Source organism: Lasiodiplodia theobromae, assembly GCF_012971845.1.
Source record: "Lasiodiplodia theobromae strain AM2As chromosome Unknown scaffold_20, whole genome shotgun sequence".
Taxonomy (NCBI): domain Eukaryota; kingdom Fungi; phylum Ascomycota; class Dothideomycetes; order Botryosphaeriales; family Botryosphaeriaceae; genus Lasiodiplodia; species Lasiodiplodia theobromae.
This window is the reverse complement of record NW_023336409.1, coordinates 132,155-156,581: the sequence shown is the minus strand read 5'-3', so window position 1 is coordinate 156,581 and position 24,427 is coordinate 132,155. Positions and strand designations below refer to the sequence as shown.

The 24,427-nt window shown below is 56.9% G+C and overlaps 9 protein-coding genes across 9 annotated transcripts; 2 read left to right on the top strand and 7 right to left on the bottom strand.

The window, feature by feature from the left end:
* Positions 1 to 2,098: 2,098 nt before the first annotated feature.
* LTHEOB_6825 (Carboxymuconolactone decarboxylase) lies at positions 2,099 to 3,003 on the bottom strand (the record flags this gene model as incomplete). The annotated part of the gene is made up of 3 exons (XM_035516123.1): positions 2,099 to 2,275; positions 2,334 to 2,651; positions 2,716 to 3,003. The coding sequence occupies 3 exons, from the start codon at positions 3,001 to 3,003 to the stop codon at positions 2,099 to 2,101; spliced, it is 783 nt and encodes a 260-aa protein (XP_035371792.1).
* A 471-nt stretch (positions 3,004 to 3,474) lies between these two features.
* LTHEOB_6824 (uncharacterized protein) lies at positions 3,475 to 4,257 on the bottom strand (the record flags this gene model as incomplete). Its single annotated transcript, XM_035516122.1, has 5 exons — positions 3,475 to 3,557; positions 3,609 to 3,680; positions 3,745 to 3,774; positions 3,901 to 4,181; positions 4,238 to 4,257. The coding sequence occupies 5 exons, from the start codon at positions 4,255 to 4,257 to the stop codon at positions 3,475 to 3,477; spliced, it is 486 nt and encodes a 161-aa protein (XP_035371791.1).
* A 1,913-nt stretch (positions 4,258 to 6,170) lies between these two features.
* LTHEOB_6823 (Patatin-like serine protein) lies at positions 6,171 to 8,933 on the bottom strand (the record flags this gene model as incomplete). The annotated part of the gene is made up of 1 exon (XM_035516121.1): positions 6,171 to 8,933. One exon carries the CDS (start codon positions 8,931 to 8,933, stop codon positions 6,171 to 6,173), a length of 2,763 nt encoding a protein of 920 aa, XP_035371790.1.
* Positions 8,934 to 9,201: 268 nt separating this feature from the next.
* On the top strand, positions 9,202 to 10,920 carry LTHEOB_6822 (Glycoprotease family protein; the record flags this gene model as incomplete). The annotated part of the gene is made up of 2 exons (XM_035516120.1): positions 9,202 to 10,454; positions 10,719 to 10,920. The coding sequence occupies 2 exons, from the start codon at positions 9,202 to 9,204 to the stop codon at positions 10,918 to 10,920; spliced, it is 1,455 nt and encodes a 484-aa protein (XP_035371789.1).
* Positions 10,921 to 12,009: 1,089 nt separating this feature from the next.
* On the bottom strand, positions 12,010 to 13,406 carry LTHEOB_6821 (Bis(5nucleosyl)-tetraphosphatase; the record flags this gene model as incomplete). Its single annotated transcript, XM_035516119.1, has 3 exons — positions 12,010 to 12,470; positions 12,700 to 13,165; positions 13,278 to 13,406. 3 exons carry the CDS (start codon positions 13,404 to 13,406, stop codon positions 12,010 to 12,012), a joined length of 1,056 nt encoding a protein of 351 aa, XP_035371788.1.
* A 552-nt stretch (positions 13,407 to 13,958) lies between these two features.
* On the bottom strand, positions 13,959 to 15,667 carry LTHEOB_6820 (uncharacterized protein; the record flags this gene model as incomplete). Its single annotated transcript, XM_035516118.1, has 2 exons — positions 13,959 to 14,147; positions 14,204 to 15,667. The coding sequence occupies 2 exons, from the start codon at positions 15,665 to 15,667 to the stop codon at positions 13,959 to 13,961; spliced, it is 1,653 nt and encodes a 550-aa protein (XP_035371787.1).
* A 2,645-nt stretch (positions 15,668 to 18,312) lies between these two features.
* Positions 18,313 to 19,230, bottom strand: LTHEOB_6819 (Dsba family oxidoreductase protein; the record flags this gene model as incomplete). Its single annotated transcript, XM_035516116.1, has 6 exons — positions 18,313 to 18,391; positions 18,442 to 18,755; positions 18,803 to 18,930; positions 18,980 to 19,020; positions 19,066 to 19,144; positions 19,197 to 19,230. 6 exons carry the CDS (start codon positions 19,228 to 19,230, stop codon positions 18,313 to 18,315), a joined length of 675 nt encoding a protein of 224 aa, XP_035371786.1.
* A 414-nt stretch (positions 19,231 to 19,644) lies between these two features.
* On the top strand, positions 19,645 to 22,263 carry LTHEOB_6818 (Short-chain dehydrogenase/reductase SDR; the record flags this gene model as incomplete). Its single annotated transcript, XM_035516115.1, has 7 exons — positions 19,645 to 19,738; positions 19,785 to 20,371; positions 20,421 to 20,546; positions 20,608 to 20,808; positions 21,236 to 21,767; positions 21,828 to 21,882; positions 21,993 to 22,263. 7 exons carry the CDS (start codon positions 19,645 to 19,647, stop codon positions 22,261 to 22,263), a joined length of 1,866 nt encoding a protein of 621 aa, XP_035371785.1.
* Positions 22,264 to 23,217: 954 nt separating this feature from the next.
* Positions 23,218 to 24,257, bottom strand: LTHEOB_6817 (uncharacterized protein; the record flags this gene model as incomplete). The annotated part of the gene is made up of 3 exons (XM_035516114.1): positions 23,218 to 23,637; positions 23,896 to 24,200; positions 24,254 to 24,257. 3 exons carry the CDS (start codon positions 24,255 to 24,257, stop codon positions 23,218 to 23,220), a joined length of 729 nt encoding a protein of 242 aa, XP_035371784.1.
* Positions 24,258 to 24,427: the final 170 nt, after the last annotated feature.

Sequence of the window (24,427 nt, the reverse complement as noted above, 5' to 3'; positions counted from 1 at the left end):
CGGACAGCGGTCGGACGGCACTGCAAGCCGTGTTGGCGGGTAGACCCTGGCGTGTGATATCACAAGCAAAAATTTTTTTTTTTGACGTGGGTTGCGTTGGCAGCAGGAGTGTGTGCGGCGCAGCAGTCAGTGGAGGGGAGAAGCCGCAAAGCGGCCGTCTGTCGGGAACCACCCGCGGGCTCGGAGAGGCCGTGGCAGGGCGCTACGGATCTGCGCCCACTTCTGACTCGCGCCGCTCACCAGCCACCAGGATCCTCGTCCGCCGCGCGCCCAATGCGGAAAGGTGATCGGCTTCGCCTACAGCGCTTCGGCGCATCCCCGCACCGCCAGTGCTGCATCGGGCCTGCCAAATCTCCCAAGCGTGCCATAGGTAACGGCGTCTCCGCAGCTAGATCCAGAGGCTAATGGGAGAACCCGCCTACACGGCCACCCTCCATCCGCTCGGGTCGGGCTTGTGGCTGTTCGGTTGCAAGGAAGCCCTGGCGCCGCCGCGGTCGAGAAGCCAGGCGCCTCGAGCCATGCGAAAGCAGACGTGGGCTGTTTTGTCTGCGCTTCACGCCGTGAACGCGTGCGCGGTGGGCTGATGTGCTCCTCGAGGTCCGCGGCAGTGCCTCTTTTGATAGGCTTCCCCGCCGGCGCCAGCCGTGGGATTGCTAAAATCATCGTGTCAAATTGCTGCCAGATTCCCTGTGCTTCTCCATGCATGTCTCACTCGCTGTGCTTGCTTCTGCGGGCAGAAATTGAGCTCAGCGAGCCCGTCTCTGCACCCGCCCGCACGGCTGGCCGCAGGGTCCACGCGGATGCTGGAAACTGGAAGCCGGGAGCAGAGGCCAAAAGCAAGATTGATTAAACCGCCAGATTGCTGCCGCATGCATTGATTGATGGATGGGATGATTGACGATTGTCATGCCAAGTTTCGAGCGCCACCCCCATCTCGTTGCCCGCGGCTTCGTCCCTGTCCGCGCGGCTCGTCGCGCTAGCTGCGATCTGAGCATCGTATGTCGGTTGCCAAATCGTCCTGGTCGACGGATGAGTTGGCACGGCGGAAGCCCCTCTCCCAGCACCCCTGCCCCCCCATCCTTCGCCCAAGATGGTGCAGCAATCGGGATTTGGCGACTTGTCCATGCGGCCTGTGCTCGAAGCGGCATCTCGTTCGCGAATCTGCTCCCGATACAGCGACAATCGCCAGTTCAGGATCGGCGAGCCCGCTCCTATCTGCGAGCCGACGTCTCGCGCGCAGCGAAGCGGCAGGCCTCCCGCAGCCGGGTCGCGGATGGCTGGCTGGGACGAGATAAGTGGTGGGCGAGGACAGGGAGCAAAGGAGGCTGCGAGGCATGCGGATGCGCGGGCGGAGGGCCGGACTGCTGGGTGATTTTCCTGTCTGACGCAAGCACCCGCTTCCGACCAGACGGCTCCTGGGTCCGCTTTGAGTTTGGCGTGCGTGCGGATCATGCACGTGATGGTTGCCTGTCCCCTTGCTTCCGCTCCCCATCGTCGCCGCACGCCCGTCTGCCGTCCGTGAAGATAGTGGGCCGCCGGCATGCGAGCAGGACTTTGTTCGGCCGAATCGCATCGTGGCCTCCCTGCGCCAGCATGCCGCCGGCCCTAGCATCGTTACTCAACCGCATCAGAAGGGAAGGTGGTCCGCCGTGGGTGCCATGGGAAAAGAGGCAAACGGGCAAGCGAGAGATCGCCTCGGAACTTGGTCGCTATGTGCGACTACAACCGTAAGTGCGTGACACGGTCAGCATTACTACAATATCCAATGCCTGCCAATCGGAGACGAGCGCGAGCGATTGATGACATGGTGCATCACGGCCCTCCGCAGCAGCAGTCGAACCCCAGGCACCAGGCACGAGACGGCGACTCGTGGCCGTAAGCTGTACGACGCAATAGTCGAGTCGGCGGATCGCGTCACTTCTGGCGATGAGAGCATCGGGAAAACGAGACAATCCAGGGATGTGATGGTGCTGTGTGCCGATGACGATCAGACTCTAAAGCGTCGTGATGGGAACAACGTGCGCAAGATCGCCCTCCCTCCTGCCCGGAGCGGGCTGGTCTTGCGAAGGCTCCGCAAAAGGAATGAGCTTTCATCAAGCTACACGTCCGCGATCTGTTCGCGCCAACCCCACCCGCCAACCGCATCGCTATCGAGTCTTTTCATCCCTGCCGCCTCGCAGATGCTGATCACGATCTCCCGCACTGCCTTGATTTCATCGATCGTGGCTCCGTTGTTGAGAGCTCCCCGGAGATGCCCTTTCAACTGCGGATTTACCTGCCCGCCGAGACGTCAGCACCCGCTTTGCGTTGTGGGGAAATTTCGCTATACGCACGTCCTGCGGTATCAGGCCGGCCATTGCCACGAAGCTGGTCTCCTTCGCGTCCAGCACCCTCTCGTTGCTCAGGATGTAGCCGTACATCAACCGCGCCGTAAGCCCAAGGTCTCCTGTGCCAGAGCGGTCCATCTGACCCATCACACGTCTCGAAACCTTGCCATACAGACGCTCGAAGAAGGTCTGACCGCGCTCCAAGACGACAGGGGCGGGCGTGTCGTAGATCTCCGCCTCCCTTCCAGAGGGCGACGGCGCGTCTGAGTCGTCGAGCAGATGCTCGGGCGTCACTTTTTTAAGCGCTAGGATCGCGTTGATCACCTGGCAACGCGTTAAAGCTACGCCCTCTGGGCCGCACGGTGTGGGACGATACCTTTCCTCATACCTTCGGCACGCCGACGATAGCAGCGGATTTGAGCAGACCCTCTCTCATCCGCCGCACGACGTAGAGTTGGTCCTCCCCCTGACCCTTCTCCGGAACGGCTGGAGAGCTGGCATCGGCGCCGTTTTCGAGCACGAAGGTGAGGACTGCGGGGACTTGATCGGGCCTGTTCAGAGCGGACAGGGTCACACCAGCCACATAGTACCACACGTGCTTGGGCAGCTGGGGATGGGCGCGCAGTGAATGAAGTAATGCTGGCGTCAGAACGGGGTGCAGGCCGATGGGGCTCATTTTCTCGCGTGCGTTGTGGAGATCACGACGCGCGCGCCGGAGGATGTAACTGACACGCGTGCTGCCCGCCATGACGACAAGCGTCGGCCCCACCACGACGTTTTGATGGCGGCAGTTTTAAGCTCCGCGGGCAATAAATTTTTCTCCGATGCTTAATTTTGAATTTTATTCTGTTCGGCAACGCCATTCAGTCCGTGCAGCTGCCGTCTCGTGGTATCATTGCGCTACATACAGAGGGAGACGCCGGTCCGGTGTCGTCGGGTATCTGGACGGCGGAAAGCCTCAGCAGCAAACATGGCTGGGAGAGACAAGTACCCAAAAGTCCTACGGTCATGGTCTCGCGCGCATCCAATAAACCAAATGCGGGCCTGAGAAAATGCGGCACCCATGCCAACGCCGTGCTCCTCCCGCTATGGTCCAAACGCCCGCTATGCTCCGCCAGCCAAGCAGCTGTACAGTTGTGTGTCGTTCTCAAGTGGATTTGCCGGTCTCCAATGCGGACATCTGCTTCCGCAGCTGCACCCAGAAATCCTGTCCATTCGCCATTGTGTTCGCTAATCTTGTCAGCCGGTATTTCGACGACTTCGGCTTCGGTGGTCACGTACGTTTGCTACCCCACGGGCCTGCACTACGGGCTGCCACGTCGCCCTGTGGCTTGTAGAGCGGAGACTTTCCATCTGCAGCAGTCCGGCGCGTTAGCTCGTCCCCTCAATCACGTCCATCCGAAGCAGCTTCACTCACCAGAGCCCACCGTGTTGGCCTCTTGATACCCTATATTGACTACTCGTCAGCATAGCCGCTACTTGCAATGGGTCACCCCTGAGGATCTATGGCAGCAGAATCGGGAAGCCATTGAAGCTGTGGCGCCACGGAGGCTACCCGCCAAGGGATACGCACACTTCCTCATGGTGTCTTTGGCCTCCTTCGTGTTGAACCCGTTCACGGGCCTGTGCTCCTGCTCCTGATACCCCTGCTGCGTAGCGGCGGGCGGAGCCGACTGCCTGTTTGCCTGGGCCTGTCTTTGGGCGCCCTTTTGGCCCCAGACATTGCCGGAGTAGCTCGATCGATCGGCGTCCTGCTTGGCGGTCGGGGTGTTGTAGCCACTACCCCCGATGGAGCGGTCGCGTGAATGCGCCTGGTGCGGGCGCTGGTTGCGCTGGGGCGATTGGCGCCGCCACCTATGGAGGGGAGTTAGCGGGAAAGTACGAGCCAAGAGCTGCAGCGGGGTCCAAACCGATCGTTGGGTGCGCTCATCCTGAGTAAGAGAGCGGCGTTGATCGATGGGTTGGCAGGCGACTGTTTTGCGGAGAGCGCATGCACGGTGTTGGCAGCCACGCCAGAGCTCCCGTCCCGCGTCGAGCGCACGGCCGGATGAACCTCGGCAGATGCCTGCCTTTCTAGGCGCTCTACCTCCTTCTCATGGAGTTTTCTCCCTTTATTTTATGTTGTCCGCGCCTCTCTCTTCTATTTTAAACATCAAGGGTCTCGAGCCAATTTAGAGTCTTATTTGTGACGAACGCGAACATTTGCATGAATTAGCGGCTTCGCTGGCGCTAAACACTAAATTTATCTATTACCGCAATTGGGCATGTGAGTTGTAAGAAAACTCGCAAGTAAACGGCCTGCAAGGCTCAGAGTTTTGCAAGAAGTGCCACCAGCGTAGGATGAAGAGTTAAATCGCTCGTTGTGATAAGCCCGCTAAGTCGATGAATGTCCTGATACATTTCAATTGCTCTGGAAGAAACCCTCAACTGTTTTCTCGAAGCTTTTGTGGAGATGAATTATCCTTTGCATGCCATCTTCCAGAAAGTTCTTTTCAGTTAGAAATCTTAAATAAGACTATATGACCATCCTTCCATTTTTCGCTCCAGTTTAATAACTAAAAAGAAATTCAGCCAATATTTCCTCTAGTGTGCTGATACGGGCAACAATTTTTTTCAGCACCTCCGTGGCAAGCATACCGGTGAGATTTCCCAAATATCTGATATACATCAAGTTTTTCCAACACATGATGAAGGGGGGAAATCAACATATGAGAGTACCAGGAAAAAATCTGCCCGTAACGGGTGTGCTGAGAAGACCTTAAGGAGTACCATTTGAAGATAGTGCTGAAATGATGTAGTATGTATAGCTCCATGAGCCCTCACACTCTTTGAGAAGCCGCAACATCAGCGAATTTGTAGATATTGAGTTCCCTTTCCGCTTCCTTTCTTACAAATATGATTGCTCTCAGGGCAGGAAGTAATTACCTCGCTTTGCTCTAAGAGGAGGAGCAAGAAGAGCAGCATCGAGAGGATGCGGCCCGCTTTCCCCGACCATGATCGTGGCTGCGTACTTCGTCTAATACCACACCCACTCTAATAGCCTTTCGACATCTACTCCGCCTTTTTGTGGACCAAAAGAGGAGCTATTACTAGAAGTATCCGTTCCCCTGAATCCACTCTATCATATATATCTTCAGCACCGCGTCTACCACCAGCATTCTAGGCGCAAAAGGCGGCTCTAAAGAACCCCTCTATTTAAATGCTTCAAAGCAATGGGAGGAGCATTGAAACTTGGATCAATAATGGCAACGTAGGGATAATTTTCAAGATCAATCCAATTGTCTTCTCCTTAATCATCATAGCTTACACACTTGCCCTATGCCAAGCGCTTCGAGATCCAAATTGGAGGCTTATTGTCGCATAGACTAGATCTTGATAACTGCAAAACTTTTACTTTTTTTCAAAAAAGAAAAAAGAAGAAAAGAAGCCGCGCTTTCCCTTCTTACGAATGTGGAAGAGCATCGGTGAGAAATCACATATCCTACAAGCGAATACAGAACTTTTACTTATAGTCACTGTTATGATAGATTTTCTATTCCCCACGTCTTTCGCCCCTCTTTTGACATATCTTGAGAAAATGCTGAGTACTCTACTAATACACACCATCGGAAGATGGATACTTTAGGCAGACTGTACTGAGTTCGTAGACATGTTTTCTAGCGCTATAAGAGAACGATAAAGACAATTCTTCCCGCCCAAAACCAGTGTACCAAAAAGGGAAAAAAGCGAAAAAACGAACAACATGGACTATCTCTACCTTTTTGCAAATTGAACGCCTCTTCCGCACTCATCCTCCCAGTATACAGTTTCAAAAGAAAGACCTGAAATGCCACCCTACGCTAATCAACCAACGAACGTCCCCCGACTCTGCCGCCTCGCACCTCTCCATCTTAACGATGTGTCCTCACCCTCACTGCTCTCATCCGCATCTTCACTGCTGCTGGATTGCCCCGCACCCTCATCATCCGTTCCCAAAAATTTTTGCACAGCCTCTTCCTCTCTCTCCATATCCGGCTCCTCCATCCCACCAGCGCCCCATTCCCCAGGGCCTTCCGCAGCGCCTTCCTCCTCCGAATCGTCGATGAACACCCTGCTCTGCCTAAAAATCTCGCGCGCGCCGCTGCCCCTACGAGCGAAAGCCGGGGAATCGTCTTTGAGGTGAGCGTATTGCGACGAGTGCTGCTGCTGCTCCTGGTCGGCGTGATGCTGTTGAAGCAGCGGGCTCGGCGGGTGGCGGTAGATCTCGTCCTCGACGAACTCGCGGGGCGGACGCAGCTCGAACATGCTGCCGGGACGCTGACCTGAGCCGGTGGTGTACGGTCCGTGGCCGCGCAGACGGGCGTTGCGCTGCAGAGCCGCGGCGCGCGGCGTGTCGGGTGCCTTGTGCTGCAGCGACGACCACCAGCCCGAAAGACGCTTGGAGAATGATGGGCTGGCAGCTTCGCGGCTGCTGGTGTCTCTCGGAGACTTGGCATCGTCAAGAGCGGACTCGATGCTCGCACCGAGATGCAGTGCGGGTTTCTTCTTGCGTTCCGGTGTCGAAACTTGGCTCGATGAGGAGTCGCTTTCGGACGGAGGCCCGGAGTGAGTTCCTGCGGCGAGGGCGGGCGGTGGAGCAACGGTGCCGCCGTTGCGTTGAGCCTCACGGAGGAGACCCTTGAGGTCTTCTTCAGAGAGGATAGAGGCCATGCCGGGTCGGGCGGGACGCGCGGAGTGGCGGCCCTGCTCGACCAGGCGCTCGATTTTCATGCGATTGGCGATGAACTTCAGCTTCGGGAAGGCGGATTGCTGACCAACATGGATCATGCGAGCCAGGCGCTGGGGCGTAGGATCGGTGAGGATGTAGTAGAAGTCGCTGGGGATGGACTTGGGCCAAATGGTAATCGTGCCACTGAAGCGTTGGAGCCAGATGGCACTCCAGTCTTGACCCAGAGGACGCGGCAGTAGTTCGAGATGCCGTAGAACCTTCAGCCACTTTGTAAGATCAAGCTTGAGATACTGCTCAATAGCAGAACCAAGGTAGCCGCCTCTCCATCCGCGTCCACGGCGATGCGTGACAGGCCGTCCAACAGATCCACGCGAGCTGAAGAAGAAAAGGTTCACATGTGGGTTGACCTGGCTGACTATGCTGAAGCGAACGTTGAAGTGTAGGTTGAGCGCCTTGAGCGGGATGTCGGTACGCAAACTACCGTCTTTCCACTTGTGGCCAAAGCTGTAGGGTTCAAGGGTGCCGTCGGGGTTCTTCTTCATCAGAACTACAGGGTTGAGGATACCAGGGACCGCGGCAGACGCGAGGACTGCGGACCAGATTACACAGTCGGGAGAGGTGTGGTAATTTGCCAAAATCGTTGGCGAGTGCGGATCAGACGGCACACAAGAGACGTTCAGGATGCGGCCTGTACGGGCGTAGGCCTCACGGAATGTGAGACTGCCGCGAGTGAACCAAGCACATCGGCGGGCCCAGTCCACACTGTCAAAACGAGCGCCGGTCTTGTACCATCTCTTGAACCAAGTGGTCATGTCATCATGGCATGCAGTGATCTTGTTTGCAAGTGCAGGAACTAGCAGATTCTTCAGTTCATCATCCGTCCGCGTACCAAGGAGTGCAGCAACAAGCGCACCACCAGACGTGCCGGTAATGACGTTTGGCAGCAGACCCGCATCCAACAGAGCCTTAGCCACACCGAAATGGTAGTACGCGAAAGTTGCACCTCCAGAGAGACAGAGCGCGGTGCGACCAAAGTTTGTGGATAGATGTTTGAACATGGTTCGCTTGTCTTCGGACGAAAGTGCGTTGGTGTTGGAGAGAAGCTCGAGCGATTTCTCAATCTCGTCGACGTATTCCTGGACCAGGTGCTTCGTGCCGTAGTAGGACTCGCTGTAAAGGTGGGGGTTTTCGAAGCCGACGAAATTGCTCTTGACGCAAGCCTCCAACAGACCGCGAAGCTGGTTGATGACGTGCTCGTCTCCCTTTCCAGTAGAGCTCTCTTGTTCAACCTGGGCGCGCAGCTTGCTTAACGTATCCTTGACCCTCCGGATAGTCTTCGCATCGTAGTAAGCGTACTCGTCCGTCTGCTTCCACTTCTCGTTGCCCAGGTGGTTGTCCAGCTCCTTCGCAGCAGCGATCCAGTCCTGGTAATTTGCCGTGCTGTTCAGCTTCTTGCGCAGTCTTTCACGCGTGCCCCGCCATGTTATCCACTGCTCGTACAGCCAGATATACACGCGCGTCAAAAGATACATGACGCCGAGGACGAAAAGCCAGCCGAAGACGGTGAAGAGCAGCGGCCATTTCAGCAGGTTGTAAACAAACCCCTCGCGAGTCTCGTCGACGCCGCGGCGGGGCTGGCGTCGCTTCTTCTTCCGCACGCGCTGATGTACGGGCCGCCAATCATTGAGGGCGGTGATGAAGGCAGATCGCTTGGGTGTCTGGGGCGAGAAGAGGTTGTCGGAGGAGGGCGACGGGTCGGGGGCACGCAGGGCCTGGTCGAAGCGGGAGAAGTCGTCTTCATTGACGAAGTCGGTGTCGTAGTCGGGGAGTTGGGTGAAGTCGAAGCCGTCGGCAGACAGCGGCGAGGGGCCGTCGGTGGACTTGCGAATGTCGGCCATGGGGTGTAGTTCGGGGACGGCTCACATGGCGCGGTCGCGGGGGCTCGACGAAGGGCTTTGTGCACAACTGCCTCCCTTGTCCTGTGCTTTGCGGGCGGAAGTCATATGGGAGGAGATTGAACCTCCAGTTGTTGGGAGTGTAACGTCATCTGCATGACCAAAGCTCCTGCACGCTCGGACGACGGCCCCCGGACCGAGGGACGACCCTCCGCAAAAGCATGCACGCACACTGCCTCGCAACCGTATTATTGCACTACCCTCGCGAGATATGTTGCGAGCGGGCTCCCGGCTGCGCGCCGCAAGCCGCCCGCTGCGCGTCCAACGGCGCGGCCTGCTCACACTCGCCATCGAGACCTCATGCGACGATACGTCCGTCGCTGTGTTGGAGACCCGGGACGGCTGCCCGCGAAGATGGCGCGCCTCGCACGACGCCGTGCTGCACTTCCACGAGAAGGTCACGGCGAACAATCTGGAGTACAGAGGCGTCCATCCGATCGTCTCCCTGGAGTCCCACCAGGAGAACCTCGCTGCCCTGGTGCAGAAAGCCATCACGCACCTCCCACTGCAGGCCGAGGACGACGACTGCTCGCAGTCAATTGTGCACAGGATCGCCGCCACGCACGAGGTCGAGCACCGCCAGCGCCCAGACTTCATTTCCGTTACCCGTGGGCCTGGCATGCGCGCCAATCTCTTCACGGGCCTCGACACGGCCAAGGGTCTTGCCGTCGCTTGGAACGTCCCCCTCGTCGGCGTGCACCACATGCACGCCCACGCCCTGACCCCGAGGCTCGTGTCCGCCCTGGGCCAAGAAGGCAACGAGCAAAAGAAGTCGTACATCAGCAGCCTGTTCGGCTCAGGCACCACGACGACGGCGCCCCCTGCCGAGCCCGAGTTCCCCTTCCTGTCCGTCCTGGTTTCGGGCGGCCATACGCTGGTCATCAGCTCCGAGTCGTTGACCAAGCACCGCGTGCTGGGCTCGACTACCGACTGTGCCATCGGCGACTGCCTGGACAAGGTGGCCCGGCTGATCGTGCCGCCATTGCTCCTCGAGAACTCGGGCGACACCATGTATGGGCGCCTGCTCGAGGGCTTCGCTTTTCCCAACGGGAGCAGCGACTACGCCTATGCTCCGCCGAAGAACAGGGGCGAGGAGCTCGCGAGGCGACCTAGCAAATGGGGATGGGCGTTCAGCCCGCCGCTCGCCGAATCGCCCAACGGCCTGCGATCCATGTCCATGGACATGAGCTTCACCGGCCTGCATACCGCCGTGGATAGGGTCGTGTCTTTCCAATGGGACCGGCAGGTCGGTAAGCTGAGCAAGATCCGGCGCGAGCCTGAGGACGTTGACGAGGAGGAGAGGAAAGTCATGGCACGCGAGGTCATGAGGGTCGCATTCGAGCATCTGGGGAGCCGCATCCTGCTGGCGCTCCAGGCCATTGCACTGCGGGATCCGCAGCGGGCAAAGACCATGCCCGTTGTCGTCAGCGGTGGCGTTGCGTCAAATCGATATTTGAGACATGTGTAAGTTCTTTCCCCTCTTTTTCTCCTACTTGCATATCAGCGTTGATCCCGTCACCCCTAATCTGCATGTGATGCGCCAATGCTGTAATGATCGAAGCAGCTATTTTCGTACATGAACACTGGCCATTGTCAGGAATAGCGAACAAGCACCGATGTTGCTTCTTGAGGGCGGTAGGTTGCGAACATGGAGAACCGCCTAACCATCTTTTCTCTCATATCTTGAACTTTCCAGAAAAGCTAAGAATCACGGAACCTCCCCTCTAGTCTAAGCACCTTCCTCGCCGCCCGCGGCTTCCAGGACGTCAAGCTCGTCTATCCCCCGCCCGAGCTCTGCACCGACAATGCCGCCATGATCGCCTGGGCCGGCGTCGAGATGTTCCGCGCGGGCCACACCACCCCACTCGTCTGCCGCGCTCTACGCAAGTGGAGTTTGGAGGAGCTGCTGACGCCCCCGAATGGTAATTGAGAATCAGAAAAGAAGAACGATCGCCGTCCTTTCTGGTTAGTCCCCCTTTCTTTTCATACTATTTCGCTACCGAGCAAAGCCGTCGTTTGTTGCGTCGTGCTTCGTTCATCGATGCGCATGACTGTTTTTGCGTGTTGTCAAGATAAAGGAGGTGGCGCGGGAGTGGGAAATGCGGCGGCGCTGCACAAATTAATTGCCTATAACAAGCGAGGACCGTCAAGCAGTCCTCGCTTCTGGATAGGTAGCATCTTGATTATCTTTTTTTTTTGTTGGGAATGCTAATGAAACTCCGGAGGCGACAACGGGAGTTTGAGAGTGGTATGACTGGCACCACTATTGATACCGGGCGTTGAAGGGGACGGCCATGACTCGGCGGTATGGTGTTTTGACTGCGTCTACTTTCTGGTTCGCCTTTTCTTTAAGTGTCCAACTCTCAAGGGTCTACTGGGGACGGGCTAAAATTGGCATGGCACGGTAGGTCTCATACGTTGTCGATTTCTTTTTTATGCTTCTGATCGCTGGCGGCATCTCAAGACAAAAGCGGAGAGCGTGTGATACCCGAGCATTCCGGTCGGATGGTTGAAGCGGGAAAATCACGATCTCGCTTCACCACTCACTTGTTTTCCTACCGAAGCATTGTCTCACTGCCTAAAGACCGTGTACTGGATGTTGGGGTCCAGAACAACTATGGAAGCTTCTCTGTTCGAAGAACATGTCCATGGAACTAACAGCAACAGATCTTTCCGCATTTGGACGAGATAGGCGACTCGCTAATTGATCTCTCCAGCGGTCGCGCAGAGGAAAAAGAGTTGAATGCATGATACTGCAGAGGAGGGCATGTCGTTTCTCTTTTGGCTACAGACCCTAGTTCCAGCCTGCACTCTTTCTAAAACACATTTGAATTCCCCCCGTCCCCCCACGGATAGTCGTCCCTAAAAAAGCCCAGAATTCCCTAAGAAAGATGCCCCTCCTTTCTTAACGTTTCCCTCCCGTCTCCGAAGAAAGAATTGCCTTTCATTTGGTGAGAATGGAAAAGCGTTTCCTCCCAATCTCGCACTCACGTATTTCTTCCCCTCTCCGAATCTCCATTTACAACGAACTTGCCTTATCACCCCACGGTATGCCCGTGGCCTCCAGCAGGTCCGTCAGCGCCCGCGGCTCGCTCCTCAGCAAGTCCCACTGCTCCTGCTCCTTGACCATCAGGGTGCCGGCCAGCACGGTGCCGTTGAGTTCGACGAGATCGTCGGGTCCGAGCAGCTCGGAGCCGTCTTCGTTGCGGAGGGCGTCGCCGCCGCGCCGGCGCGGAGCGATGACCATGGCCTCGGTGGTGAGGGCCATGTTGTAGCTTATCGACGACGCGGCGTTGGCCGTCGAGTGCAGCGCCAGCGGCGTTTGCGGATGCGAGGCAATGTACTTGCGGACGAACTCAACGGCCGTGCTGTGCAGCGCCGTGTAGATGGTGTGCAGCTCCGGGCCGGACGCGTTGGGCGGGATGCGCGACGCGAAGTGCGCGAACGGGATGGACGTGTCGGAGATGAAGCCGGTGGAGACTGTAGGGCGGAGAAAAAAGGGGAGTCAGTTGGGATCACGTTCAGCCTCTCTGCATTGTTCGCCTTCGTTTCCATGTGTGGCTCATTTTGTTTCATGCATGAAAAAGGGTGGGTTGTGGGGAGCTGCAGGTTGTAGTGGGGCGGGCAAGGGAAGGGCAGGTCGGTGTGGTGGTGGGCAATGGGGGCAAGTTTGGTGGTGTGCTCAAAGGTGAGGTGGGCGTTCACGGACCAGAATGCGGCGATTTTAGGATGCGGTCGACCAGCAGGTCCCAGCCGTCAGTGTCGGCGCCGCTGCGCATGTTGTCGACGGGCAGGAACTGGAGGTGGCGGTGCGGCTGGCTGGCGCCGCTGTGCTCGCCCGAGTTGAAGAAGGCAAACAGCGGCCCCTTCTTGGCGCGCTCCCACTCGCCCAGCGCGGCATAGGTGGTGTCAAGGTCGTCCTGCTCCAGCAGCTGCGTCTGCGGCTTGTCGTCCTTGGTCGCGATGATCAGGTGGTCGCGGATGACGGGGTACTTGTTCAGCACGAGGATGTGCGACGGCGCGGCGGGCTCGGGCACGGCGGCGACCAGCAGGTCGTCGTCCGGCGCCTCGAACGGGTCGAATCTCTTCTTGGGCGCGTCATCGGCGGGCGGCGCATCGGCGGGGGGTGAGGCGGCGGGCTTCTTCGCAAGGGCGGGGCAGTAGCGGAGTTGGAACTGCGGCGCCGGAGACGAGCGGTGTTAGGGAGTGTCTGGCATGACTTTGTGGCTCGGGCGAAGGCAGTTGGAGATGGATTGCGTTGGTGTGGCGGCGGCTCTACTTACGCACCGGTACTCCTGAGGTGGTGCGGATCACGCAGACTTCGGTGGCGGAGAAGGTCAGGCTCTGCTTCTCCGCGGCCGCGGTGAATTTGGCGTCGACGAGGGCAGGGAGGGGCTGCTCGAGTTGGAAGCGCATGGTGGAGGCCGGGCGGATGGGGAGGCCGGCGAGGGCGCGCAGCGGACGAAAGTGAGGCGTACGGCCGCCGGCTCTGGCACTGCGGCGGGCTGGGCAAGACCAATGAGCGAGGACGCGAGTCGTAGGAGGCATCCAAAGTGGGCAGCATGTGGGTTTTGAGGAGGTTGTTGTATCCCGGGCTATGACGAACCTGCGCCCGGGCCGGCCCGTGACGGTGCGCCACCAGGCCACAACCCCTCCTCTCCCTGGTCGCGATAAAAAAAAGTGAATTGCAAGCAGGACCCTATGGTGGTTTCCGGCGAGACGAGACGCGCCTCCTGGGCGCATGCAAGCCCGCGCTGCAGGCCAGCGCTGTCCCCAGCCGCCGGCCGCTCCCCACGCCGCGAGCCCGCGCAATGCCGAGCGCGCCCGTCCTGACGCCCCGCCGATTGCGCTGGAAAAACACAGAAAGCAGCACGCGTTGCTCAGAGGATTGCCAAGCACAACGCCAGCGAGCACAAGCAAGCCACTGCCTAATCCACCGGCGGCGTGTGCACCGCCAAATTCGCCAGCTCACAGCATCCCCTGGATCTTCAGCCAGCGCTTCTTGCACGTCGCGTTGCCAAAGTGGTACGACCCGCCGTTCTCCCAGATGTAGTCCGCCACCTTCTTCCACGGCACCTTGTTCGCGTCGACGTCCATCTCCAGCTCCTCGGCCTCGGTCCCTGAGTATAGCAGCGCCGCCTCGCGCAGCAGCCGCACCTGTGCACCTCGTGCTCGCATCAGTCACTCTTCCAGGAAGCGCGTGGGTTACTTACGTCCGTCTGCGTCCACAGCGGCTTGCGCACCCGCTCCTCGCGCCTCTTGGTCAGCGTCCGGTAGCGGCCCCTGAGCGTTGACTCGGCCTCGGTGAATCCACCCTTCTCCCTGATCTGCCGATACGACATTCCCGCCTTCTTCCATTGCACCAGCAGATCGTCCTTCCGGGCCTTCTTGCCGTTGTTCTTGTGTTGCGGAGACGCCGGCCACTCCTCGTCGTCGTCCACCGTCGTCATTGTCGTCTGAGGTGGCACGGTGGCGAGGCAGTTCTGTGTGTGGGAACGCAGGGTGCGTTGAGGGCAGCCCACGTTGCTCTCGATGGTTGGCGCTTTCTGCTCTCCCGGATGGCTGCTCGACAGATCGTTCCAGTCAGAGGCGGGCGAGGCTTGCGAGTGGGTTAGCATCGGCATGGGTATGGCGCTGGTGGAGTCTGTGCTGCTGAGCCTGTTGCTCCAGAAGCTCTTCTTGTCGAGCATAGCTCGCTCAACGCCGCGGCTCTTGGGAGAGACCGGGGATGCTATCTCGCTGTCACTCGAGAAGCTCATCCCGATTGCCGCATAGTCAGGCCATCTTGGGTTGACGTCGTCGAACCATGGACCCTTGAGAGAAGGCTTCTTGGTAGCTTCTGTCTCGGTGGATGGCTGTGGCTCCGGGGCGGACGTAGCTGGTTTGAACGGAAGACCATGGTATTTTGTGGCGAGGCCAGGCTGTGGATGATCGAAGGCTTGCGAGTACTGATTGATCTGGTTGACCAGCTCCCATGAATGGTTATAGGGGTTTTGTGGCGCGGCCGACGGTGACCCCATCCAAGCCTTGTTATAAGAAGTGATGTTGCCCGTCTGGGTTCCAAAGCTTGGTGAGTAAGGTGAAGGCATATTCGAGGGTACGGCGACTTCGGAGCATTGATCTTGACTGATCTGAGTTGGCCCAGACGATGAGGTGTGGGATGGAGGATGAGCATTCATGAAGGCCTGGTTCTCAAAAAGGAATGACCAGATGTCTGCCGCATCGTTGATGCTGTTACCACTGTGCGAGACGAGGCTCGACTGTAGAGTGCTGCTAGTCGAGACGACGTCGTGATCACTGTTCAGTCCTGAGGCCTGGTCGGGCTGGTGCGAGGGTATATGAGATGGCACGACGTCCCAAGGGCTCTGATGCGGTCCTGACGTACGGAAGCCATCCTCAACAGCGGCGAATCCGTCAACATGGTCCAAAGGGGGGCCGCCCTCGAACTTGAGAATATCCCGGGCGCCGTCGATATCAGCACGAGGAGATAGCGGCAGTGGTGGACATACGTTCCAAGCATGGCTGGCCATGGCAGATTGTGTCTCACAGAGACGTTGGTTCAAGAAATGCTGGTTCAGCTGTGATTGGAATTGATGCGAAACGAGGCGTTGTTTCGCGGGGAAGACAAACTGCTGCGGCAGTTCTGTGAGCCATTGTTGGGCGCCGATGGCCTTCATATTCGTTACTGACCCGCCACAGTCCCAGGCCCGAGCCCGAACCTGCGGCTGTAACTGCTGCTGGGCTTGCAGCATCCCGTGTTCTGTCAAGAATGTTTCCCAATTTGGGTTTAACTTCACAGCCAGTCCTCTTCACCGCTAATGGACTCCGGGAGTGAGATGACGATCCCTTGCAAGCGATGCGGCTTCTTTGTTGCGTTGGCGTGTTTGGTAAGCTGCTCTGGATGGAGTTGCAGCTAGGGATTATGCATATGAAACATAAGCCTATCGTAGGTGGTGTTGACAATGACGGTGAACGGAGACTTGCTGACCGCCTCGTGGGAGATGCACTGCGGCGGTGGTTGACGAAAGCTTCTCGCTCTTTCAAGACGCTACGTGAGAAATATGACACGGCGAAGCACTCTCCTTTTGATACCAGCACCCTGGGCTGTAGCAAATGTTGAGCCTAGAGCCAAGCAGCGATTTTTTTCCGGGTGAATGCGCTGTCCGTCATACACCAGATGGGTTCCAAGCGGAGTACTGCCGATCTAGGGGAACGGAAGCGCGCTGGCATGCTTGTCAGAAGAACAGCTCATCATGGAAGATGTTTTTGGCGCGCACCTTTGCCCAAGCCTCGTAAAGCTGAAAGGCGGCAAGCCTAGTGGCGTTGGGAACTCGATCAGGCCCGTCGTGGCAGCAGCGCTGTAGAGATCTCGCGCGAGATCAACAATAGCAAACAAGGCAGCGGCGATTGTAGGTGGATTATCAGCAGGCTCAGAGTGGCGATTCAGAATGTGACGAAAGAAATTAGAAGTGGAGGACGTGAAAGACAGCGAAACAGAGACAAATTGCCACCCAAAAGAATTGCTGCGTCGGTGGTTAGTCACTGAGGAGCAGTGCCGTCTCGATTCCACCGAGAAGGAAGTTCCTGTTTAAGACATTTCGCCAACGCTCATATTAGGCTTGCCGGATATCAGTCCAGGGAGTGTCGCCGTTTGTCGCCCCGCGGGACAATCTTTCCCATCCATGAGCGTGGTGAAGTGCGAATAACGTCTGTGCATGGCGAGACCACCGTTCTGCAATCGAGTATCCGGGAACGAACGAACCGCGAAACAGTAGGCTGCTCGTATTGGCTATCACCGGCCATGGGCACTGCGCCAACACCTTTGTGGAAATGCAATACAGTCAAGAGCAGGGAGCGGCAGGGCAGGACGTTCGAAAGCAGCAGAAGTGGGTCAATTGAGCACGAAGAAACCAGGTGGTACTCGAGGACGCTGCTTCCATACTACAGACCTAATCAACCCGTTTTGAGGGTGCCTGCAGATCATAGACATTTTTGCGAAGCGGGCTTGCCCTGCGCAGAAGCCTGTCGGAGAGTGCCGCCATCCATACAGGAACAGAGCCGAGCAGGCTGCTGGCCATCCCGGCGAAGATCTAGGCGGGTTGGCGGCTGTCCAATCCGGCAGCGGGCCGGTGTCACGGAACACTGCAGCTTGACCTAGCCAGCGAGCAAGCCGGGCCCCCGCTCTTGAGTGTAACAGGGATGGCTCTCCCCCATACGTGCGGCTCGGCCCACGTTCAGGGGTGGTGTTTGCGATTCTTCAAATCGACCAACAATTGGGAGGCTGTGAAGAGATTAAAGTGGAATATGCTCGCACGGCGAAGCTGAGATCCCAAAGAGTATCGAATAGGCAATGATGACCTGGCAAAATGCTTTATGGCTGCGAATGAGGGAATCTCGCAGGAAAAAGCGTCGGGTTCAACTTGAACTGCCTCCACTTCATCGTCATGACGGATCCATTGCACTGTGAGACTGACGCACGTGCTGTTCAGAAGGTTTCAGTCAACCCACGTGAGAGCAGCCGTTAGTGACATCTCACATACAAGCTCTTTGTACGTTGGGCCAAAACGGCCTTGCATGGGGGAGGCATGCAGATATGGTGTCGGAAAAAGCCGTCTACATCTGATACCGTCACACAAGCAGGGGAAAAACATGCATACGGGCCTCCCGCAGCGACATGGCACCCCTGTCCCTGAAAAAATCTTGCGTGACGGTTCCAGCAGCCCGGCCACCCGCTGCACAGCTCATATCGATGATCACAGCTGGGATATCATCCCCTCATCCGCCCCGCGCGATTCTTTCACCGACGGCCGGCCACACCTATTTTGCTGGGCAAGTGACGCAGGCAATTCGCCGCTATGCGGTGGACGACACGCGGACAGGACGTTGTCAGAATATCTGCCTGCGCATTGCGGCCAGAGGGAAAAGGAGTGGGATGGATTAAAGATGGGAGGCGTTTGCTGCGGCATATCGCTTCGCTGGACGCGTCAGTGAAACAAAACATCAGAATGACTTGATGGGCAGCATTTCCAGGCTCTTACGACACTGGGGTAGATCTTCTGGCTGGGGGACTGGTTTCGTGTAAAGCAGAGGCGATCCGCGGCAATAGCCGCAGTGTCAGGCATGTCAGATCAGCGTGATGCGGGCACCCGTCAGATCAAATTTGGACTACCAACGCCAGGAAAGCTTGGCTAGAAGGGAAGTGACGGCGGTGGCGTGCGGGTGAGGTGGCGGGGAAAATGAGAGAGGAGCCGGATGTTACACAGCCAACAGGCAGCCCTTCCTCCGATCTCGCACAGTGAAGTAATGATATTGTCTACATCTCTCAGAGCTTGGGGCCATCCTTTGCGACAATCTGGATGTCGGTAAAGGGAATGCCGAGATAGCGCCACATGAAATGAAATCTGGCCTTTGTCAACAACCAAGTGCTGGGGGCAGCAGGGGCTTAACGTACCGATCGCTTCCGAAAAATGGCTCTTCGTCGCCTTTCTCGTTGCGCACCCAGAACCACGGACATCCGAAGGCGCCTTGGTCGAGAACTTTCTGGGTATTGTCGGACAGCTTTTTCTTGTACTCTGGCGTGTTGGCTGCTTCGATAATGCGCTTCACTTCGTCGGGCGAGAAGTGACGGCCCAATGCGCCGGCCAGCAGGGCAGGCTTGCTCATATCTTTGGCTTCCTCAAACATGGCGATGAACAGCTCGCGAAAGCTGGCTTCGTACTTGTCTCGAGGAAAGGAATCTTTCACGTAGGCCATGCAGCGTTGAGGCTGGGGAGCATGAGCAGACGACGCACGTTTGAGTGCAGGCGGCTTACCAGCAACGAGAGAATGGGAAAGAAGTCGGGAACTTCCATTTTTGGGCAGCCAAAATAGGCCTTCGCGCGTTTGCTGTCGTAAGGACTATACTTGGCCTTGTTAGGCAGGGCCCATGGTGGTTGGTTGCCTTTGTGGGTTAGATGGCTTTCAGCGACGACGAAAAGGTAGGCTCTTACCGCTGCCAACGTTGATGCCACCGAGAAACACGGGGTGAAACCTTGGGAGACGTCAGCAAAAGAAGCGTCGGGGGGTGCAGACATACTCGACATCTACTCCATGAGAGGTCAAGGCGGACCGGTTCTTCAGCAGGTAGTGCACGGCGAAATACGAATACGGAGACACTGGACGCCCGTCAGTTCGCAGGCGCGCCAAGGGGACAAGACCAGCACCGACCGCAGTCAACGTAAGCATCGATCTTCCCTCCCATGATGGCGGCGCGCGTGTAGGGTTGCAGAGACGAAATGGCGAGTCGCGGGAGGTTGTTTACAGTCCGGGGAAGCTGCCGAGTGGTGGGGCCCATCTGTCCGCCCGTGATCGACGCGTGCTTCGTCGCCTCACTCTCCGACGCGCCAGAGCTCAGCCGATCGCGTGCGCGCCTGAATACCGTGGACCTCGGACGGCGCGAAGTGTTTAGACGAGATAGATGGTTCCCAGCGCGACGGGCGGCGAAGGGGCCCTGGCTGGCCGTCGTCGGCGGGGCAGCCGAGGTCTGTCGGCCGCCAGTAGGTAATCATCACCTCCTCGAACATGACGCTCTTTTAGCGCTTGCATTCGAGCGCCCACTACTAAACCCGGTCTCTTGCTTCGACCCTCGAACCGGCCAACTCTCACAATCAACGCCATGGACAGCTCAAAGCACGTGGCTCTCGTCATCGGCGCTTCCAGAGGCATCGGCCGCCAAGTTGCCATTGACCTCGCTGGAGCTGGATATCGAGGTGAGTAGTGCTCTTGTCGGCTGTTTTTTGAGACTCACGCCTGCAGTCGTGGTATCCGCCAAAACCACCTCGGATGCATCCAATGTCCATCCATTCCCCCCTGACCCGAACTCGCCGCAGTCCACCATCAACACCGTGGCTCGCGAGATACGGGAGGCTGGCGGGGAAGCCGCTGCCATTGCCGCCGACACTCGTGACTCCGACGCCGTCAGGAAAATGGTCGACGAAGCCGTGGCTACCTTTGGCCGTCTCGATGTCCTGGTCTACAACTCCGGCGCTATCTGGTGGGCTTCGGTCGAAAACACGCCAGTCAAGCGATTCAAGTTGATGCAGCAAGTCAATGTCGAGGGCTTGTACAGCGCCACCCAGGCCGCTCTGCCTCATTTCAAGAACCAAGCCTGGAAAGGCCGCATTGTCGTCGTCAGCCCGCCCATTTACTCCCGCTTCTTCAGAGGCAAAACTGCCTATGCCATGGGCAAGGTTGCCATGAGCGTGCTGACCAAGGGGCTGGCCATGGATTTCGCCCGCGAAGGCAAAAAGGACATGGCCATTTCAAGCATGTGGGTGGCAACGGCTATCCAATCCGCTGCCACGGTTGGCAGGGAAGATGTGCTTAGTGATCTGCGGAAATCGGTAAGTGCTGCCACCTCTGTGCCCGGGGAGCAACTAAGAAAGGCCCAAGACAATCTTCTCCGATGCCGTCATAGCCATGCTTCGCGCACCCGCTGCCGAAGTCAACGGCTGTCTCGAAGTCGATGAAGATTTCCTCCGCAAAACTGGTATCACCGACTTCTCCAAATATAGCCTGGTCCCTGGATCCAACCCAAGAAGAATAATGCCTGCTGAATTCCCGGACCTAACCGTTGCAGAGCAAGACGACGAAGGGCGGCGAATGGACAGCACCAAATCGAGGACGTCAAGAATGTAGAACTTGGCACCGCCTGTGCCAAGTTGCGAAGCGTTCCTCTAAGCTTGAGGCTGATACTGAGGGACATCTATCCACTTCCTTTGCAACGCTGCCACTGAGCAACGACTTTCGGATCCTCTCCATCAACACGTCAAACGAAGAGGTACATGTACATTGATTCATCAGAAAGCAATTACTATTGTCGTCTTGTTTGGTCAAGAGTCTTGCGCGGAGCCGCCGCTTTTGTGGAACAGCCGTCTTTCCTTACATATGTCCTTGGCATGGCCCAACTCACTTACGAGTATCCATGTTTGCCGCGAAGACCAAGCATTTCGATCTCACTTTGACTCTTTTCCATTCCGCCGTGTCAACAATGTTCTCTCTTGGTGTGGCGCGCCTTGAATGGTGTATACGGAACAGAACAAAAGCCCAGATCTATGGCTTCTTTTGCACCTCACCCGAGTCCACTCGTTTGATGCGCCACGCTACATTGCGGCTTGCCTCAGACTTCTTCTTCATTTCTCCCGTTTACTGAGGAAAGTATCAATTGCTGTTTCACACTCTTTACTAACCCCTAGGTTGCCAGGTAGTTGTCCATGATGGGCGCTACCAATGGTACGCGCTTCAGCGCACAGCCATTCATCCTTCTCACACTGCTGATCTCGGCCCTCGTGTCGGCCATCCCAGCACCACCCTCCGCCACTCCCTCGTCTTCAGTCGCTGGAAATCAAGTCACATCCACAACAGGGAACACTTGCCCCAACACCCCAGCCAACCCTTATCTCCTCGGCCCGAGGGGCTTCCACTACAGACTCAAGTGCGGCACTGATCAGTACGGAGGAGACCTGAGGAGTTATGACGGCTACGCCGACATTCGTGACTGCATCCCGCTTTGTGAAGCAGAACCCCTGTGTGTCGGCGTTACCTGGGAATTCACAAACGGCCGTGCCAATGGTGGACGGTGCTATTTGAAATCCGTAAACGTCCCACAGACGGTCAAGAGCACTGTCGACGTCGCCGTCTGCGAAGATTGTCCAGGCATCAAGTGTCCGGGTGACGATGGCTTGACCGCCTTTTCGGGTGGAAAGTCTTTCAAGCTTGTTTGCGATAAGGAACCGTACGGTGAGTCTCCCCAGCGAGACGTGTCGAGTAACCCGAGTGTCTGTTGACAACCGATCCTAGGCGACAATGTCAACGATGGCAGCCAAAACACCTTCTATCAATCAGACATAAACAAGTGCCTGGACTCTTGCGGTCAGAATCCAGCTTGTTTCTCTGCTTCGTTATCGGGTGATGTCTGCTATCTCAAGACGACACGCGCGAATCCGACAATTGTTGATAAACCAGGCATCATGGCCTGGGTCAATTATGGCGGTGCTTCGAGTTCACTGGTTCCGCTGCCAGGCCCTACCACATCTTCTACTACCTTGTCCACTTCGTCCTCTACTTCTTCGTCTACTTCATCGTCTTCTTCATCGTCGACTGCCTCGTCGACTGCCTCGTCTTCTTCATCGTCGACTGTAACTGGTTCAGCTTCAACGGCATCGTCATCTTCTTCTACGATCACTGCATCGTCATCTGCAAGTCCTGCGCCGGGAGGCTACTCATGCCCTACTAATGGGAATGCCATTCTGCGCACAACAAATGGCGCCCTTTTCCACCTCATTTGCGCCAGATCAAGCGGCGGTGAGTTCTGATCATGACGGCAGGATATTATGTGAAAACTAACAAGGATAGCTACGCCCCTTTCGACTGCACCGGGAAATACCTACCAAGACTGCGCCAACCAGTGCTCTACAATATCAGGATGTCAGGCCGTCTCATTCGCCAGTAACACGTGCACTTTTGTAGGAACCGCTGCACTCGATTTGACCGGTGGAGATTCCATGATTAGGCTATCAGATGCTCCATCTCCAGCCAGCTGCACAGCCGACAGTCGAAAGGTATTCACCGCAAATGGGTACTCATTCCAGATTAGGTGCAACGCTGCACCCAGTGGTAAGCATCCTGCACGTCTGTCTTGAATAATTATTGACCCACTGCTGTCAGGTACTGTTCTGCGGTCAAGCTCTGCTGCTAGTTTCCAGGAGTGTGGTCAGCAGTGCGCAGCCAGTAGCGATTGTAACTCGGCTCTCTTCACTGGTGCCACCTGCCAGCAGTATGCTGCAAATACTGCTAGTTCGAGCACAGGCAACAACGCCATCGTTAAAATCGACGTCCCTCCCGCTCTGTCCTGCCCGAGTGATCTAGGGAGATCCATCTTCATGAACAGCAAGACGTTCTATCTCTGGTGTGGCTTTCAACCCGGTGGCAGCCAAAACATCGGAAGCCTTCCTTCTGGACAAGGGGTGACCACTCCTGACCAATGTCTGAGATGGTGCAATACAAACTATCCAACGCAATGTGATGCGTCGATTCTTCTTCAGAACGGCGTTTGTCAAGCAAATACGAATGACAACGGACAAAGTAATGCACTGTCTGGTGCTCAAGTCTTCAGAACCCGTTCACCTCCAGCAGCAACCTCGACCTCGTCATCAACAGCGACCACGGCTACGACTACGACCGTAAGCTCTCAGTCATCGAGCTCATTAGCCTCTTCTACAACGTCTGCATCCAGTAGTAGTAGTAGCTCGTCGGTTTCGAGCTCGTCAGTGTCAAGCAGCTCGTCGGTTTCAACGAGCTCGTCGGTTTCATCTACAAGCTTTGGTTCCTCGTCTTCGCCCTCGTCGTCCTCGTCGTCCTCGATAAGCTCCAGTGCTTCCGTTTCGAGCAGCCAGAGCTCATCAGTTTCGAGCAGCCAGAGCTCGTCAGTTTCAGCCAGCAGTAGCAGCACAAGCTCGTCAGTTTCAGCGAGCTCGACTTCGTCCGTCTCTATTTCGCCCAGTTTGAGCTCCTCATCTACAATCACAACCACGGCCACTTCATCCCCTGCAGCGGGACTGAAATGCACCCAGGATGCCGGCCAGTCGATAACTGTTGGAGCGAAGCAGTACTGGCTTTACTGTAATGTTGAGCCTGGCGCTAGCGTCAACTTACCAGGTAGTTCTTCTCAGACGAATGTTGCCAGCGTGGAAGATTGCCTAAAATTCTGTACTGACAACTTCGGGACACAATGCGATGTGGCAATATTATATCAATCGAACACTTGCCAGTGCAAGCGAGGTTTCAACTCCGATCGAAACGCCCTTAATGGAGCTAGAGTTATGATGGCTGTAAATCCGGGCACAGGTTCTGGTACAACTACTAGTACATCAAGTAGCAGCTCTTCGTCGAGCACGTCGTCGAGCACATTCTCGAGCACCACCGCTTCAACGGCCTCCTCATCCTCCACGAGCTCCAGCGCTTCCACGTCATTGTCTTCTTCGACGACTGGGTCGTCTTCTTCCACCAGCAGCTCATCGGTTTTAACGAGCTCGTCAGTTTCAGCCAGCAGTAGCAGCAGCTCTAGCAGCAGCGCTTCTTTAACGGGCACTAGTTCCTCGTCCACAGCAACCACAGCAACGACCCCTTCAGGGACGTCAAGCACTAGCTCCTCTGGCAGCTCCTCTAGCCCAACTACAACATCTCAAACCACAGCAACGACTTTTTCAGGGACGTCAAGCACCAACCCATCTAGCAGCCCCTCCTCCTCTAGCCCAACTACAACTTCCGCAACAACGACTCTTCCTTCAGGGACGTTAAGCACCAGCTCCTCCTCTACCCCCACTGCCTCTTGTTTGCCTTCGCCTGGTCTTCAATACACCACCGGGGGAAAGACTTGGCGAATTATTTGCAACATGGAC